This window comes from Callorhinchus milii, unplaced genomic scaffold (genome assembly GCF_018977255.1).
Source record: "Callorhinchus milii isolate IMCB2004 unplaced genomic scaffold, IMCB_Cmil_1.0 Scaffold1, whole genome shotgun sequence".
Lineage (NCBI taxonomy): Eukaryota > Metazoa > Chordata > Chondrichthyes > Chimaeriformes > Callorhinchidae > Callorhinchus > Callorhinchus milii.
This window is the reverse complement of record NW_024704742.1, coordinates 97,346,251-97,366,205: the sequence shown is the minus strand read 5'-3', so window position 1 is coordinate 97,366,205 and position 19,955 is coordinate 97,346,251. Positions and strand designations below refer to the sequence as shown.

Here is a 19,955-nt window from a genome sequence, read left to right as displayed (position 1 = left end):
ACTTCGTTGACACATCTCGAAAGGCTTCACAGGTTATACTGTAAAGTGATTTGACTGTGTATTTTCTGGGCGAAAAAAATTCCATCAAGAATCATATACTGTGACTAAAGAAATGTGCCAACCGTACTCTCTCGCTCTCTCTCATTTCCGCTCAATATTCTTTCTTTCTCTTCCTTTCTCTGAGTGTCTCTCTTTGATTAACGTTCTATCTCTCTTACTCTCTATGACTTTCTGTTGATATTTGACTCTATCCTTATATTATATTTTGTTGAATAAACAGGTCATGCTACGGGCAAGAACAAGGTCAGTTGCACACATGGTTACCAGGTCCACAATTTAGCCACAGTGAGAAAACTGTGTCCTATGTAACTACATGTAGGCACATAGCTGGATTTGCAAGCCCCACATCCACTTGGACTTTGGAGCCCAAGCAGAGAAGTCATCATGTAGGTTTAGAGAGTTACACTGCTCTTCTATCTAACTGCTGCCACCTAGCCCCTTCTTCTCTGTTCAACAGAAAAAAACTGTGACCAATCTTCATAGCCCTGTCCCTTTGAAATGGGTCATAAAATGGTAATTTGGTTGCCACAAAACACATCAATTTTCTCATGCTGCTAATGCCCTAGAATACACATAGCAAATTCTGGTACATTTGGCACTGAGGTCCTACATCGACCTTGTCCTTCAATGTGACAGTAGTGGCTAGTTTGTCTTGTGAAGATACACCCTGACTAATTTATTTCTGGTTCAAATTCAAAGGGGTTTTAGACCAGAGATTTTACTGAAATCTGCTGAGTAAGCCTGATATTGACGGGTTTCTCTATATTTCATGTGGCTGGCTTCCAAATTTTCAATACTTTTAATTGGTTCCCTGAAGAACAATATTTAATGCATAGAGTGAAGGAAAGAGCTTAGTTTGCATTATTTATGGTTTATAGTAGCAGTTTTGCTATTGGCACTTGTTTGTCATTGATTTACCTAGTTCATTTTATTTGCCCATTCTTTAAGTAAAGGGTCTTAATTTATTGAAAAAGCTTTTTGATTTTACTATTCTTAAATTGAATTTATACAAGCAAGTATAATCCAACAAATTTATATCACAACTTTTGTGTGTGACCTTTAAAGTGTTTCACTCATCTTTATAATATTGTAAATGCAATTCTATGAACTATACAAAACGAAATCAAATGTATTATAGACGATATCCTGTATTAAAAATATCTGATATTTCTTATGCAAAGCAGTTCAAATTAGTAGAATGGAGATTCATTATGTTATAAATAATAATAACTGAATGGTTCAAACAATAATAGAAATAATAATAATCTTTGCATTTGGTATAGCAGCTTTTCATCAGGAGGAGTTCCCAAAGGGGATAGAATTTACAGTGATGTGAAGTGATTGTAGTTGAATGTGGCAGACCAACTGTGCACATCAATGTCCCACAAACAGCAATGAAATGATGGGCTGCAGTAAACTACTGCACTCAGATACTAGATTCAGTAACACAGGCAGCTTCCTGAAGAAATGCCGAGTCAGAATTAAAATATGCCTGCACCAGGAGAAAGTCTTCAGTACTACAGTTTTAGGAACAGGCCCTTAAAGTTGAAGAATGCGCTTTGCAGGGGGGAGAAAATAATAGAATGGAAGAAAATGGCAGAAAAATGGAAAACAAGGCATTGCATCTTTTAAAGGCAGTTTTTTTTCTGTTTGGTAAACAAAACATAAAAGTCAATTCATTCGAAAACATTTTACAAGTGCAGAAGAAAGGAAACAAAATCCTTAAGAATCCTATTCTTACTTCTCTGAGAGAAGCAAGCCTGAAGGTTTCTGAGTTGCTTGCACCAGTATCTAGGCTCTTCGCGATCAATGTAAAAAAAATCTCATATAATAATACTAATCCTTATATTTGATCAAGCACCTTTCACGTCTGGAGGACATCTAAAAAGTGTTTCACAGGATATACTGGGAAGTGTACTGATCATGCATTTTGCAAATGAATGCAGCAGTCAATTTGCACATCGCAATGTCCCCAAAACACCCATGAAGTAAATCGGGGTTGGCTAACTCACGGGCCACAATACACATATATGAAATAGTCACACAGGTCACAAGTTGGCCATCCCTGAAGTAAATGACCAATTTTATCTGGGGGGTTGTTGGCCAGGCACCAGGAAAAACTCCTCATTCCAAATCTTGGCATCTTTAAGTCTACATGAACCTGCAGACGATCTTGCTTTACCATATCAACATTGTAATGAAGTGTCTGACTAGATGGTGAGCTCAACGTCCTGTTGTGGGACTTGAAATGACAACCTTCCGACTCGAGAGGCGAGAATAATACCAACTACTAAGTCAGGGCGACATTTGTTTACTGTATCCAAATACGGTATACGAAAAAGATTTGCTTTCAAAAGGCACTGGCCAGCTGGTATGAAAGAAGGGGATTGGATGACATATTGTATTTTGAAGCGCTTTGATACATCCTCTCAACGTGACAGGCGATACATAAATGTAAATTCTATTGTGTTGTATTTTAAAAGGGTTCCCCACTGGATGTGGTTGTCCTCAATGGAGTCCCAGAACACGGTGTTAAGCAAAAGAGAGAATGTTTCATTTTTAAATACTTTAATTAAATGCAAATGTCTACAAATGTTTAGTTTTTGAAATAAATTTCTACTCAATGAAGCTTTATCAATAGTTATTAACACATTAAAAACTGAGTGGTCCCAAAACTGGGCAGAACACCCAAAAAGGAACTACAACAGAAAGCAAAACTGATCAGAGAAGGAAATAACGTCCTTGAATCTCGCAGTTACAACAACCACAACAACTTGTATTTATACAGTGATCTCCACATGGGGTAGCAACTCAAGAGTGCTGAAATGCTGAAACTACAGTAGGTCATATCCAGTTTCATAACGTTTCATAACGTGCCTCATGAATGCTGCAGCTTGCCATCACCTGTTGTTCCTCATCCCGTTTACAACAATCTAGCTACAATGAAGTCAACCTTAAAAATGACCTTAGGTCAGTCAGTTTTCCTGCGAAGCATTTTAAGTCTTCTCAACTTGAAAAGATACTATGTCAACACAAGAGTTATTATTATTCATTATAGTCTAGGTATAATATTATAATGACTCAGACAAACACATTTAGAGAATGCCTCGCGACAAACACAACTTAAATTTAATCTTTGTTCATCCAATTGCTATACAGTAACAGGTGGGCATCATTGCATAAGGTGCATGCGTGTATAACAGCAGTTATGAAATATTAACATTTAAATAAGCAACATAGCAAATAAACTCAGGTCACTGTTTGTGACAGCATCTTGTCAGTTAAATGCCAATCAAATATATATATCAGTGCAATATCTTGACTAAGATTCTGGCAACTAAGCAATACTGAGACTTGGGGCTTTTTCATGCAGCAATTATTAAAAAAGTCATACTTTAAATAAATCTTTTTAATAAGATTCCTCAATATAAAGATGTTAGATAAGAGATGGTTATTTCTTGGTCATCGATATATGATGATCCTTAAAATTATAAAAGGGGTCTTCTGAGTTACATAGGAATGTTTATAACAATAATCCTTGCATTTGATATAGCACCTTTCACATCTTCTAGATGTCTCAAAGCGGTTCACAGAATATACTGTAAAGTGAATTGACCGTATATTTGTGGGCAAAATGCAGCAGCCTATTGCGCACAGCAGTGTTCCACAAACAGTCGTGGATTGAAAATGACCAATTTATTATTGTTTTGTTTTAGAGGGCTTAATATCAGGCGTGTGGATTAAGGAAACTTGCCCAAGGTTTCACCCTGCCGGGAATTGAACCCAGGTGACTCGCTTGCAAGGCAAGTGCTCTAATCACTGAGCTACAGGACTCAGGTAAATGTTTGCACCATTATTCTCATTTCTATCAATATATTTATGTAGTAAACTACAAATGAAGTATAATGTAACAATATTACTTGGGGGACACCACAATTGACAAAATCCTGACTCAAAATTACCAAATATGGAAAAAGAGAATCCAGATCAACAATGTGCCATGTGATTCCATGAAATATTTTTCATTTTTCATTGGAAAACATATTCAAACTTAATAAACTACTTATTTAAAAATATTCAAAGTATAGAGGCAATTTTCATTCAAATCGTACAATATTGGTCTCAACGGCACTTCCATTGGAACCACACCACAAAGGAGCATAAAGCTTTCATAACCTTTGCACTTGAAGGTAAAGTTAATCTACAATTCTTTTTTTAAAAACTCTGGTTTAAGCAGAATACAGACCCGGGCTGTCCAATTTATATCCTATTGACAATACTGGCAGTTTGATCATGCATGAATTGTTAACTCAACTGAGCCATTAGGTACAAATATTCCACAAGCCTTGAAAATCTAACCTTTTATTTATTGAACTACTCAATGACACATTTAGGACATTGTTCTTTCAGCTCCTTGACCTGGGTTTCACTTGAACCCAGATTGATTACTTATTTCTCTTTATTTCTTTTCCTCACTCTCTGTCCTTGCTAGACAGATACCAAGTAAAATGAATTTGAGGACTCACAATCTGATACAACAACAACAACAACAAGATTCCATTTATAAAGCGCCTTTCACGTCAGGAGGACGTCCCAAGGCGCTGCACAGTTGGGTCATGATAACTAATGATATAAGACAATAATAATAATTCTTGCATTTGATATAGCAACTTATCATGTGTTCAAGGCATCTCAAAGCGCTTCCCAGAATATACTGTAAAGTGAATTGACTGTATATTTTGCGCACAGCAGTGTCCCACAAACAGTCGTGGATTGAATGACCAAATTATTATTTTTTTTTGAAGGGATTATTACTCAAAATACACACAAATGGCAGCATTTGGGGGTCCACTTTTCACACATCTGATTTCCCAAATATCGACTAGATCATTAACTTCAATTCAATTTCAATTTATAATTGTTGTATTTGCATTTTGACAAGAGCTTAATCAAAAGCAATCTGCCAATCAACTAATGACCAGGATCTTACTTATTGCTAGGTAAACAGGGGCATATGGAGTAAGGAAACTTGCCTAAGGTTTCGCCCTGCCCAAGAATCAAACCCAAGTCCTCTCGTGAAGCGAGTGCAATAACCAATACGCTACAGGACTCTAAAATGTAACAGCATTGGCCTCTCTTTCAGACCCCCAAAGGACATCTGATGCAGAAAATGCAATTAGGGTCAAAAGTTTTTTGCCATTTCTTAAACCAAGGTACAACCAGAGATGGCTGTGGGATTTTAATACTGCTGCCTTAAACAGGAATTTTGACTTAAGCACCAGTAACACACAAAGGATTGATCCAGCTTTAACATTAAGGAAGCCAGACAATGCAGCCATATTTCCTTCATGTAAAGAGAGGACAGAGCTTGGTATATAGTAGGTAAGCCAACTTGTCGATTGATCTTTAAATGTACTGAAATAAAAATAACATTGATATAGCGTCTACAAAACTGACGTCAAAATGTATGAAAGTGGCACTTCACACTCCTTCAACAGTTGCCTGGAATGTCAGATAAGATTGAGCACAAAATCCTAAACTGGCGGTTGAATCCATAACCTTCTGATCCAGAAGTTGAAGTGGAATCAACTGAACAAAGCTAAGAAATGTGACTGCACTTGCCCCAAAATTAAACTATTCCATCAGTGGCCACAAATAGGATTTGCATATCATTTAAACAGTTTACAGTATTATGCTATCCCACACTTTATTGAAGAGTTCTACTCTTCCACAGGGTCCTTTACGTCTCTTTGAGACGAGTTTGCTTCACCACAGATCAGATTACCAAGTCGATGAATGAAGAGCTTGCAACTTTCAGGTGGATGGGGACTATCACAGTCAGCAGTATTGAATTGTGAAATAGCCTTTCAGCCTTTATTGACTTGGTCTTCCCATCAGTAAAAATTGCACAATTTGTCCCGGCATTATCTAATTCTATCTCCTTCTCCCTGCATTGATTCCCTGGTTGTTGGTTACCCAACTCTTTATAGAGGTAAATAGGATAAAGCTAAGGATACCTTCAATATTTATAACATCAAAACTGCCCTGAAAAGCAATGGCATCAACTTGCATTTATATAGTGGCCTTCATCGAATAATGTCTTGTAGCACTTTACAGTGATGGGGTCAAATCTGAACAGAAAATAGTGGAGAGGAGTGAAGAGGTTGTCAACCATAGGCACAGTTGAAGAGGTAGGTTTTTAAGGTGGGACTTGAAGGCAAATTGGGTGGGGGGGGAAATGAGGGAGAGAGTTAGAGAGAAGAACATGTAGAGGATGAGGCATAGAATCTGAAAGCTTGGCAAGGGATAATGCAGGGGATATGCAGCAAGCTTGAGCTAGCCAAGCAGAGGAGAAGAGCAAAGCAGTGGAGTAGGAGATCAGTGGGATAGAGAGATGCTCGCACATGATGGGGTTTGTACGTGAGAGCGAGGACCTAAAAATCGATCTGCTGAAGATGGGTCAGGGAGCCAGCGGAGCCTGGCAAGGACTGAGGCTATGGGTGTGAGTCAAATTCCTCTCCCCACACGAACACACACTTACCCACACGCACACACATACTCACCCACACACACACACATACACACTCACCTAGCCCCCCCACACTCTCACACACACACACACACATAAATGGCGGTACCTGGGGGTCCACTTCTCACACCTCTGATTTGCTAAATATCAACTGCATCACTAAATTCACCTCAATTTCAATTTATAATTGCTGTATTTGCATTTTGACAAGAGCTTAATCAAAGGCTGCTGTAGCATTTTACCCTGAATATAATTTGTCTTTTACTTGATCCAGGAGTACTTGCTGACCACATGGCATCAAGTATAAAGTATAAAGTGTTCCATTCTGCAATAATATTTATTACATCCTGATGATTAGCCACAAATAAAATTACCTTACAAGTGCGTCAGATAAAATATGCACATATGGTCCTTTAAAGTGACACTATCTCTGTGAAAAAGTATTTGCCAATACCTTTTCTGTTTGCATGAAGGATAAAAGAGCTATGTTTTATGTTCTTGCATAAATGGTGGGGTGTCACAACATATGTGGTTATGCTGTGTGTTTGCAAGAAAAAAAAGGTTCTGGCAACCACTTATGAAGATAGTCCTCTTCACATTTTCCCTGTCTTCACTCACTGAATTTAAAACCAACAAACTTGGTGCTTCCAAAATAAAACAAGGAATCAACAGCACACAAATCAATGCCTTTATCAAATAACAGATCACTGACCATCATGACCATTAGTGAAAGTAAATTGGTTTACAGAGACCGCTGAAATATGTGATGACCCTTGCTTTATGATTCAGCAGAAGCACTGTATTTATCCAGGAAGCACTTTGGCCAGACATCAACACGCAGTGCTGCCACAGCAGAAAAATCAGGCTTACCTTCCTTTGCTTCCTGGTCAATTTCATCACTGTGTTCTTTGGCCAACATTCAAATTCGACAGAGTTGAAAGCAAAAAAAAGTCTTGTTTGCAAGCAAACAGTGCCTGTCCCTTTTCAACATATTAACTTTCATTTTAAGCCTGTGTATCATTATTTACTTACACCAAATGCTAAAATCTAAATAAAATCTGCAGTGGCTTGCAGCTGAAGAGTTGCATAAAATATTGAAATATTTTTCATGTAATCTTTTGTTTTAAGATGACACAAGCGAGGTTTGGTTAATAACAACAACAGCAAAATTACATTTGTACAGCATCTTTCACGTTGGGGGGCCTTTGGTTCATTTGATCCAGAATACCCACCTACCATCTTCCCATTACAATATCAAACTGTTTCTTAAATAAATCCAACATTCTGGCTTCAAGAAGCTTTCTTGGTAACATGTCCCAATCATTAATCACCCTTTGTACTTTCTGGTGTCAGCCCTGAAATTGCCCTTTGTAATTCTGAACCTATGTCCTCAAGTGTTGGTGCACTCTTATATAATAATATAATAATCCTTGCAATTGACATAGCGCTTTTCACGTCTTCTAGACATCTCAAAGCGCTTCACAGAATATATTGAAAAGTGAACCGATTGTACATTTTGTGGGCGAAATGCGGCAGCCAATTGCACACAGCAGTGTCCCACAAAGTCGTGGATTGAAGTGACCAATTTATTATTGTTCTTTTTCTTGAGGGATTATTATTGGGCGTGTGGAGTAAGGAAACTTGCCCAAGGTTTCACCCTGTAGTTTGCCTCTTGTAGTTTAAAATTGAATTAAAATGACCTGCTTCTCTGATTCTCTTGTAGCTATAGGTACAGTTGATTGTTGAACTAAACCATGCAAATCAAAATGACAAGGTGAAGTCCCAATCTGGGCTGAGTTAGCTGAATTCAATCAGGGTAGCAGTTGGACCACTTGGCCTTGGTTCCTGGAAATAAATATCACCTGACTTTCCCTCAGATTTTTTTAAAATAAAATATGTACTGTCTCTCAGGAATTTATTGACATGGACAGAAAGTTGCTGCTGCATAAAAAATGAACTCAAAATAAAATACATTTTAAAATGCACCTGTATTCTGGGTAGGCATGGACAAAATATTTTTGTGTGCCTTTTTGTGTGCCTAAACTAGACATTTGTAAAATATTAATTCACTAAAATTTATTTTGTCTAGCAAGTGAAAATAATTTTTTTAACTATCATATTTTCATGATTAGTAAAAGAACATGGAAAGTATTTGTTTAAATTCAGTGAATAGTTCTCAGTAAATCGGATTTGATATATGAGCTTTGTACCACTGAAATTGCACTTTTTTTATTTTGGTATAAATAATATAGAATGTAAAAGATGCAGTAATCCTGTTCCAATCTCAATATTATGTACTTCCTAGGTCTAATAATACCGATCCACCATGTCTACAATAGGGTGTGCAAACCATATATGTAAGTTCTGTAAACAGTCATGATTCCCATTCTAATACCACCACTATCTCAGAGGGCTTAATTTTGATTTTTCTTTCCTTGGTATACATACATCAGGTATGTGAAACAACACTATCAATGGTACAAATTGTCATCAGTACCCAACAAGTCCCATTGAGCTAAAGGATATTCATGGGATAAACAAGTCAATTCAGATGGTTGGGGACAATCCCATGCCTGGGTTTAAAAATTCTGAAGATATTATCACAACAACAACAAAATTACATTTATAGAGCGCCTTTCACATCGGGAGGACGTCCCAAAGTGCTGAACAGTCAGATGTTCATATATCAGGTTGGTAAGTGGTTTCCCAATGAAATCTAAGAAAGAATGAAATACAGACAGATGGCAACTGGTCACCATGTCATTCAAAAGTCCCATCTAAGACACCGAAGAAGTGATTTATTTTACTTACATACACATAACTTCTACAGTGCTTCCCACTGACTGAGACAATATGTCTTATTTGAAGAATTCTTGGCTCATCTGTGCATGTAATTTTTCCCCCTAAAACAGCGCCATAGATTTTAACAGAGAAAATTGTTGGAAAGTTGATATGATTTTCCTATTGTATTTATTGACACAGTGCGCTGACATTATTTGCAGCCAGAATATCTTAAGGCTGAGTTATCTGGGTAACATCACTGGGTCAATAACACTACTGTTCTTCCAGACATTATCCCTCACTAGAATGATCATGGTTTCCCATTTTAAATTGATTTTTAATAATTACATTTGAAAACATTTAGATATCAATGCATTTATTATCCAAGTTGCCAAATGCAATATATTTAATGTTAAGTTACAAGAATATAGGCTGCAAATGATAAATTGTAAATTTGGAACAGACCTTCACCATATGCAAGTCCTAAATGCAATTGATTGAGCAGCTGGTGCTGAGTAAGCCTGGTATACAGCATTGGATTTGGACCTCAAGAACATCAAGGTGGTTGGCATGTCACAAGCTGTCCTGTAAAAGGTCCACCCACCACACTGAAGGCAACTGCTCGCCAGATAGCTGATGAGGAAACTCTGAGGCTTGTGGCAACGACTGCTGAAGGCATTACCTGGAGTTCAAATTCATGAACACAAGGTCAGATGTCCAGGGTCTGGAATCCACCTTAACTGGCCTGCAGAGAGCCCAGCACCTGCTGCTTAAACTCCGCAACTACAATTGGATTGGTGGAACAACCGTTTAATGGGAAGGGACATGTGCCTGAGCTGCGGAAAGGATGATGGTGGCAATGCTCTCACACATTTCATGCTGAGATACGTTACCCACCGAGAAGCTTACAAGGAGTTCTGTGTACCAAACCATCCACCTAATGAAGTTTAACCCAGCTCTTGTCAGATGTGGAACAACCAAATAATAACTATGCTCGTTGGGGTGGGAGGTAAGCGGGATCTACTTGGAGCTGAACAGGCTCCAAGGTGACAAGCCTGGCAATGGAATGTTGGAATCGAGCCAACATCTGTGGTGGTCTCGGAGTCCAGTTCCTGAACCAGGCAGGTCCACAGTATTCCAGGGCACTGCTGATGACAGTACAGCCAGCCTGGTTCATCGTCAGTACCTAGAAGGGCAGACTAGTCACTGGGGTAGGGAGTCAGCCCACTCTTAAGCATGGTAATGGGTTTCCACATGTGTCGGACACCTGGCTGACTACCCCACCCCTCCCCCCCCAAAAAACATGAATTATTGTATTTGGCCTCATTTATCATGCATTGATTTGTGATACAAGTCTCCGCTTTGTTCTCTAAACAGCTCCATAAATATAAACTTGACTGAACATGGTTAGAGAGAGAACCAGAATATTTTTCAATCCTTGCTAAAAGAAAAACTGAAGGAATATATCTTTCAAAGGCTGGCAGCAAACTCATGAATAATATTTCAGGAAAAGGACTTGATTTGCTTTTTTTTATTCTCTCTGTACTTAGAACCATAGAAATTTACAGGACAGAAGAAAGCCATTCAGACTATCATGTGTGTGTTGGCTATTTTAAAGATCAATCCATTAAGTTCCAATTTACCTGCTTAACCGTCGAGAGTGTTTCATGCTCTTTCCCATGTTTCTATACATTTCACTTCCCTTTCTTTCTATGCAGTGCTTCCTGTCATTAATTTCCCTCATTCCTTTTGTTCTCCCTCATTTCTCTATTAGTTCAGTGGTTATTAATTCTCTCTCCTTGCATTCCCTCCATTACCCCCCTGCCATCCTTGCCCTGCACCCCTCCTGACCCAACGGCAGCTCGGGTCCAAAAACCCATGACTGTCCAGTACCTTGGGACATCTTTCTGACATGAAGGGCGCTATACAAGTGTAATTTATTGTGTTGTTGTGTCCTATGTTGACAGCACCAATCCTGGTTGAGCTTCCCCTTTTGCCCTTTAGTTAAAACAAATAATAGAATACAGTATAACTCATAACAAATATTTTGAACATTATTGTGGTCATATAAAATTCCGCAAGCTTTATCCAAATACACACGCTTTTGTTCATAACTAATCTTCTGCAGACAAAGGTTTGGCTCAAACATAAAACATTTTCCTTTTAAGTCATTTTGGAAAGGAACAACGTCGATAGTAGCTTCTGGTTTCAAGCAACCCATTCAGATATAACCACATTTTAAAGTAACTAAAGGAATGTTTTTTGAAACCTGCGCTTTTGGAGCATTTTAACAGTACAATTGTCTCCTACAAAATCAATTACACTTAAGATTTTTCTGCAAAAAATCTCAGAATATGGATTTGTTTTCTTATCCATAAGATTGTGCAATGTTAAGAGTGAATCAGGATATTGAAGTACAAAGCACATTTTAAAATCAAAGCAAACTTTAACTTTTAAACTGCTGCCCACAAATGTCATTGCCTTTTCCTGCCACACTCGCGACCATTCACCCAAGTTCACTCAGCCATCACTTGCAGTTGTTGTTAAGAAAGTTCACTGCTGGTCCATTATACTTCCAGCCTTAGAAACCAAATTAATGACTGAAAAGCAAAGCTATCCAGGTTGATAACAGAGCCTTTTTAATGGCTTTTTTATTCTTGCAGATGTGCAGATGGACAGAATTCTACAAGCAATGCAACAAAAGAAAGGGCAATTTGGAACGCATAATTTAGAAAAATTGAACAGCAGGTTTTAATAAAACAGAATATCAAATCGAAATCAAAATTGTACTGCCCACAACAGAGGGCATATTTGCCTATAAAGGGAATAACAATTACACAAAATGCAGAAGAGTGCATCAATGTATTTGATGACTTCATATGTGTTTGCAAATTGAATGATACACAAAAGAATCTTTGAGGCTAAGTGGTTCTCCAACAGAGCGCGAAAAAAAGAATAAAGCACTTCAGACTTCTGAGCAGGGAAACCTGAACGTTCTTCAAGCCTTTCTGCTCTTCTAAAATTGTAGAGATAGTTTTTTAAAAAAGACTAATAAATAAGACAACCCTATTATTTATGACATTATCTAAACAGGCTCAAGAGTAATACACTACTGTATAGTGCTTCTTAAAACAGTAGCATAGACAGAAAGCCAGCTCACTTTTAAAAGCCTGCTGTCTTCTTTTGGTCAATAACAACTAACTTCTGAGCAATCAAGTAACCACCAGTGGCGCTGGCTGTGGGGGGCTGGTGTACATTTGAAGCGAGACAAAAAGTTGCTGGGGGTGGGGGTGGGGGGAGTGTGGTGGGCTGCCCTATTCCCACTCTGTGGTGGTGCCGGGTTTTTACACACAAAAAAAAATCCAAAAAATTCCAATTTGGATTTTGCAGATAAAAAATTACTTTAATGGTCCTCAATGATATATTTCTCATATCTGCAGTACTTATCTGAGGTCTCTGAATCAGTCAGATCCAATAATACTTTGTTAAGGATTTGCCTTTTTTTAAAAATTATAAGATTTTTTGAGGAAGTTTGTTTTAATTAATATATTAACTGAACAAGACTCCAAAGTCCATCCTTCTTTGAGGAATGCATTAGTTAAATATTAGGAGAGTGCTGAGAATCTAGAATATAACTAAACTACAGTTTATGGATGAAGAAAACACTTTGTCTTTCTTTGTCCATAAGACTGTTTTAAATTTCAAACGTATGCAGAATTGTGAAAAATTCTTCAATTCGGTCTTAATTTGAAAGCTGGTTTTCACACAGTTCGTAAAAAGAACTGACTAAAGAACTAAACTGAGACTTCATTTAATCATTTTCCTCAATTCTTTGCAATTTTTCTGTACTAGTATATTGAATATAATTTGAGATCACTCACCCCATTGTTTTAGGTGGACTGGCATTGTTACATGATTGGAATTGTTGATGTGAGAATAGCTGATATTGCTGGAATAAGTGATTAAGTAAAAAAGGAAGACAGACGTACTTCTGCTGCCCGACCAGAAACACTACTGTGTTTTAAATGTAGACAGACTGAACAGACTAGCTAAATGTTATTCCTAACAACATTTGAACCCATTTCTATGGTGGATTGGCAGATATGATACTGGGGTCAAAAATGGCGATATTCAACAGATGAGTCTCAAATATCAATTCAGATGGTAACACTTTTGCCTGGCTATTGTTCTGCACAAATTGAATGCCGTATTTGCCTAAAAAATACAGGAAGTCACACTTTATGATAAATCCTGTGACATGCTTTGAGATGATTCACTGATATAATAAGCCATTATATCAATTACCAGGATTATTTATTATCCTTCACTCATCTGATCGAAAAGGAGGCAGGAAAGCTGACAGTGATGCACTCGAGCAACCATGAAAAACAGGCATTTTCAGAACACTAAGAAGTACATTTTATTCTTAAATAAAGCATGCTACTCCGTTATTAGGATGAACCAATTGATTTTACAGCAAAGATGAAAATTATATTTAAAAAATGCATCTCCAAACTTTACAGCAATACCAATCTTCCCAAAAGAGGTTCATTGCTAATGCTACACTAGCTCTATACGATGTACACTGTGTAACTTTACAGGATGATTGGACACTAAGTCAGTTAAAATGCCTATTTATGTTTCTGTTGAAATTGTAATCAAGTGAAAATATTCCCCTAAATACAATAGTCGTGCCTCCCGCTCCCCCTGGCTCGTTGTTGGGCTACGTCACTGTGAAGCCCTCTGAGACACTACCCTGCATGAAGGGAGATATATATAAATGCAAATTGCTGTTGTTGGAGTTGACGTCAGCCATAAAAGTCAAGTCAAACCAGTGCACAGGTCTACAATAAAAGGTAGTAATAACTGCAAATTGCTGATGACCAATGCAACATTAAGTGTACAAGTATGAAAATGTCTACCACAGAACACATGTTAAAGTGTCATTGTAGCTGTGGAAAATAGTGATTTCTATCGATTCTGGTTAGTTTCTCTGTGGACCATGGAAGTATATACGTTCCACTGATTTGGGATAAGTGAATTCTACTGAAGTAAGACCAAATGGTGCCATCATAGACACCCATATATTTAGCACATTTACAATTTATTCGAGGGTCATAGATTTATTTCAGAAGGAGTCCCTTCCGTAATTTTCAGTTGATTAGCTGAGATAAATATCAGCAGAAATAAGAGTACACACAAAATCAAACATACATTTGCATACTTAACAGCATAGAGTTTAATTACATACTTCTAATACTTCTACTGATCAACCCGTTATTTATAATTGTTTTTAAATAATTTAGTTTTCTGTTCAGAAATCTTTTGAAATGTTTGGCCAAAATTACACCTTTTTTTCTTGTGTCCTGATGGCCTAGTGGGTGTACAGTAGCACTACAGTGGTAATAGAACTGAACGATAGACACCACGAATTCTCAGGTTTGAACCCGAATCTACCCTCAGATTAGATGACCTCAGCAAGTGTGGCCCTAGAGATAACTGGCCTCAGCGCTCCTTTGTTACGAAGAGAAAAATTAGCCAGGATCCTAATGGCTTACTGGACTTGGCAATCAAGCTCATTGTTGACAATGTTATTTAAGTAAACCTTCCTAGAATAGTATTGTGATACCATCTGTATTTGGATCCGGTTTAATCTCGGACATGGCCTGTTTCAATATTTACTTTAAACAGTCACCTTTGCCCTTTTTTTAATATATTATTTACACCAGCTTGCAGAGGTTCAAAGTGCACAGTGAAACTACTTACTCGCAACTCTCATCTTCAACCTGCTTGTGACGCTGAAGTCAATGTTCCAAGCAACAATAATAACAAATTACATTAGTATAGCTCCTTTCACAGCGGGAGGACAGTTTGAGAGTTGGACCCGAGCTGGGGGTTGAGATCAGGAGGGATTGAGGCCAGGGAGGGAGGGTAGAGTGCCCGAAGGTGGAGTCAAAGCGGAGGGTCTTGAGATGGGCCTTGAAGGACGCAAGGGAAGGAGCAAGGTGAAGGGACTGTGGGATGGAGTTCCAAAGAGTGGGGGCAGAGAGGCTGAAGGCCCGACCACTGATGGTGCTGAGAGCCAGGTGGGAGATGTGGAGCAGCCTGCTGAGGAGAGGGAGTGGACAAGTTGATATGGAGTTAGCAGGTCACAGAGGTAGGGAGAAGCTAAGCAGTAGAGAGCGTTGAAGGCAAGGATGAGGATTTTGAACTCTATCCTCTGGGGGATGGGGAGCCAGTGGAGCTGGGCGAGGGTGGGGATGAGGAGTCTGGTGTGGGACAAAAATTACAATAATATACATTTAGACAGTGCATTTCATGTCAAGAGGATATCTCAAATAGTTTTACACAGTTGTCTGGCAGTCCAAGCTGGGAGGGTGAGGAGAGAGCTGAAGAGGGGGATGGAGTTATATGTAGCCAAAAGCATAGGGGAAAATAGAGATTTTAAGGCGTGTTTTGAAGGCAGAGGGCAAGTGGAGAGAGACTTGACCATACTTTGGACGGAATGGACAAGAGACACTAAGCAGATGGGTGTTTGTGATAGAGGGAGCAGCCGAGATAGAAGGGTCACAGGTGGTCACAGAAATAGGGTGGGGCAAGGCCATGGCAACATTTGAAAATGAGGATGGGGAGAGAATCTGAGAGATGGGGAGCTAGTGGAGCTGGGCAAGCGTGGGGGTAACAGAGTCTGGTCCAGGAGAGGACACAGGCTGCAGATTTCTGGATGGAGAATGTTTTTGATAACTTTAACCAGTCACTGTGCCATGAGCGGGCCAGAAGCCGGAAAACAGGTGCTGGATGAGGGAGTGGTGGGAAAGGAAGGAGTGAAGGTGGGAGGTGACAATTTGTTCCAGAACCTTGGAGAGGAAGGGTAGGTTGGACACGGAGCGGTAGCTGAATAGCATGAAAGGTCAAGTAGAGGAGTTTTTTGAGGAGGTTGGTTTTAAAAAGAAGATGGTATGTACCAGTGGAGAGAGGGTGAGGTTCCGGGGGTTAAAGAGAAAACAGTGGAGATAGAAGTGCTAACAACTGGTAATCTTCAACTTACTTATGAGACTAAAGTAATGTGCCAATAATTGAAGCGAAAACACTGCTTATGAAAGCTTCACTGAGAGCAAAAGCATTATGAGTTATTAACACCCAGGGACATTAGTTGAAGTGAAAGGTTCCCAGTGCTGTGGGTGAAGTACTGTTGAATTCAGTGAGAAAACAATTATCAGAAAAGAAACTGGCACTGCAAAACCTCCAGACCATTGCCCTCAACGTTAGTTCTCACGGGTCAACCACTCGAAATAACCGTCCGAACAGTAAAAGGGAAAAGGGGTGAAACTTCACTGCACTTTTTAAAGGCATCAACGTTTCGATATGAAATCGGTGAAACTGAAACTCGTCCACAGCTTTGCATCGCCGAATCACTGCCACGCAGTTTGAAGCCACTTTATTCCACGCATTGCTCTTGACTGGTGTTTTTATTTTTTTTTCAACCAGCAAAAAAAAACACGTACAGTGACATTTCACGTTTTACACGTCTCAAATGTGACAGCAGCGAAACGAACGCACAATTTAACGAATACAAATGAAGACGAGCGACAGGACACACGACGCCTAAACGCTGGGGGTTGGCGAGTTACATCTTTAGGGTCGAGCCACGGGAGTTTCTGGCAGCATCTTTTTTTTTCCAAAAAAAAAGGATTTTTTTTTAAAAAAAAGGATTTTTTTTTAAAAGAAAAAAAAAGTTTTGCAAAGGTAAATGCCAAAAAGGGGACTCGAAGAGGAAGTTTTCCGGTTGTCTTTCTGCAGCAGCAGATGCACAAACTCATTCGCTCTCAGTTCAGTTGGACTCTACTGCTGAAAAGGGACCCATAGCACTGGGCTGTCCCCAAACCTTGATGGGAGTGTTGGGGGACACTTCGCCCCCTCTCTGAACGTTTCCCTGGCCATGGGCAGTACCCCCCCACCCCCACCACCCTCCCCACCCTCCATGTAAAGCTCAGCCCCACTGCAGTCAGCCCCTGGGAATGGAATGAAGTATCTCTTACCAGAATGGACTTGGTGCGCTGCAAGAACTCATCCATCTTTCTGCTTTATGTGGGGACCGCTTGAGCTCTGCATTTGAGGCTGCTGGTGGGGGGGGGGGGGTACAGGAAGGGAGGAGGGGAGAGGGTACAGGAGGGGGAGAGGAGGAGGGGAGGAGGAGGAGGGGGAGGGGGTACAGGAGGAGGGGAGGGGGTACAGGAGGGGGAGAGGAGGAGGGGAGGGGGTACAGGAGGAGGGGAGGGGGTACAGGAGGGGGAGAGGAGGAGGGGAGGGGGTACAGGAGGGGGACAGGATGAGGAGGGGAGGAGGTACAGGAGGGGGAGAGGAGGAGGAGGGGAGGGGTACAGGAGGGGGAGAGGAGGAGGAGGGGGAGGAGGAGGAGGGGGGAGGGGAGGGGGTAGAGGAGAGGGGGGAAGAAAAAACAAAAGTTGAGCTGCTGCTGTGTTGGGTTGTAGTATGTTGCGGGTGGGGGCTGATAGGGTTGGGTTGGGTCTTGTCTCGCACCTGCACCACCTGCACCACCTCCTCCTCCTCTGCGTTGAGCGAACCCCCCCCACCCCGCCTGCCTCCCCGCCACACAGAGCTATCTTGCCTGTCCTGTCAGAGACTGGAGCAGAGCAGAAGCAGAAGCAGAGCACAGCACTGGGAGGGGAGAGAGAGAGAGAGAGAGAGCACTCACACAAACACACACACTCACACTCACACGTTCAGGCGGTGCCGATGCGTTGACTGTAACCAATCAGACAATTGTGACCCAACCGCCTGACATCATCTCGGAGATGGTGCAGTTTGGCAGAGGTTCAGAGGGAGAGATTTTTTTTTTCTCTCTCTCTCTCTCTCTCACTTGCCTGAGACCTCATCTGCAGTGGAGGCAGCAGGTTGCAGTGAGATTGCCGGTCAAGGGAGGGAAAGGAAAGCGGGGAGGGAGGGAGGGAGGGAGGGAGGGAGATGGAAGGCAGGAAGGAAAGGGGATGGAATGAACTCATGATTCCCTGCATTGGATGCAGCGCCCGTGTCGCGTCGTGGCGACGTCTCAAAGGGCTTCTTCAACAGCGAAGTGAATCGACTGTTGTTTTGTGGGCGAAAAGACATAAACGGGAGGGAAGAGAAACAAAAGAGGAATGGAAGAGAGAGAGAGAGAAAGAAAGAGAGAGAGAGAGAGAGAGAGAGAAAGAAAGAGAAATAAGCTGTTTGCCATTATTTTCTGCCTGGTTTGTGATTTTTCGATGGACTGCTCTCATTTCAAAGAGAGATTTTTTTGCATATAAAAATCTTGATTTATATTCCTTCTCATTGCAAATTCACTTCCTTCCCACCCTATTCAAACTAATTGGCAACTCATTTCATTGCTGTCCATCGGACATTGCTGTGCAAATTAACTGCTGTGTTTGCCAACTTTCATTTAATTTCAAATTAATCTCTTCTACAGCGCTTTGAGGCTTCTTTTGTGTGAAACATGCTGTGTAAATGTAAGTTGTTGCTGACAAACTTATTTTACTCTGAGCATCTTTTAAAGAGCAATATCCCAGTTGGAAAGTGTTCAATAAACTTGTTTTTTAGGGGAAAAGGCAGAAGACGTGTGCATCATTTTCATCAAAATGATGTGCATAATGGAAGTGATTACATATGTCAGTAAAGGTTACACCATTGCGCATTGTGCACTGTGATGCACCCAAATGCCAAATAGTGGGGCTTATCAAATCATCGTTGGGCCAATGAACTTGAATGAAATTAATTTATACTACAATATATTGTTTTTTTAAAAAATCTATTTAACTGGCATTTTTTGATTCCTTTCAGCTCTGGTAAACTGCTGCACTATGGACCTTGACTCTTGGCTTCTTAAAAAAAAAGTCATTTATCGATGCCAATTTAGATTTAGCAGTGAGATTCAACCCACTAATTTTTTTTAATGCTAAACTTTTGTAGATAGCAAGAGAGGTGTGACCCATTTGATCTCATCTTTCTAGAATAGCTATCTTCCCATCTTCCCATACAGCATCAAATTGTTTCTTCAATGAGTCCAGACGTCTTGCCTCAAACACTTCTTAATAATGAAAACACTGGAAATGATACAATGTTTGCTCTGGATAAGAAAATATCGTCCCCAATGTTACTCTGAAGTTTAATATATGTAAACAAGCTGAGCACACAAATGAAAAGCTTTTGATGTGCTTCAAATACCACGTTGGAGTCAGCAACCATTGAAAATCGGACGTATGTTCCAACCTCCAACTATCCATCAAATATCTGAATTTTGTGAATGAAAAAAAAGTTGGAGCGGAAGTCCTGAACCTCTTTTGTGTTTGAGGCTGAATCCAAATTTTACTTAACAAATTTTTGTGGCCATTATTTCTCATGAAAAAAACTGGATGTCTGTTCCAAGTTCATCGAAAGTGTATCAACAACAACAACAATAAAATTAAGTTTGTATTGCGCCTTTCACGTCGGGAGGACGTCCCAAAGCTTCGGACCCGAGCTGGGGGTCGGGATTGGGGAGGGTGGAGGGCAGGGGGGGAAGGAGGGTGATCGAAGGCATAGTCAAAGA

The 19,955-nt window shown here is 40.0% G+C and overlaps 1 protein-coding gene across 6 annotated transcripts in view; it reads right to left on the bottom strand.

Annotated features, from left to right (window-relative positions):
• The window catches only part of LOC103186096 (prune homolog 2 with BCH domain), a 192,958-nt gene extending 175,014 nt beyond the window's left edge, over positions 1–17,944 (bottom strand). For 5 of the 6 annotated variants that reach the window (XM_042333664.1, XM_042333673.1, XM_042333676.1 and 2 more), the window contains exons 1-2: positions 17,912–17,943; positions 17,410–17,491 (exon numbers count right to left, since the gene is read on the bottom strand). In XM_042333664.1, coding sequence (XP_042189598.1) covers positions 17,410–17,445 — 36 coding nt within the window. In that variant the 5' untranslated portion in view covers positions 17,446–17,491; positions 17,912–17,943. Of the gene's footprint in view, positions 1–17,409; positions 17,492–17,911 lie in introns of all 6 variants that reach the window. The other variant, XM_042333668.1, reaches the window with a different exon arrangement.
• Between the last annotated feature and the right edge of the window lie 2,011 nt (positions 17,945–19,955).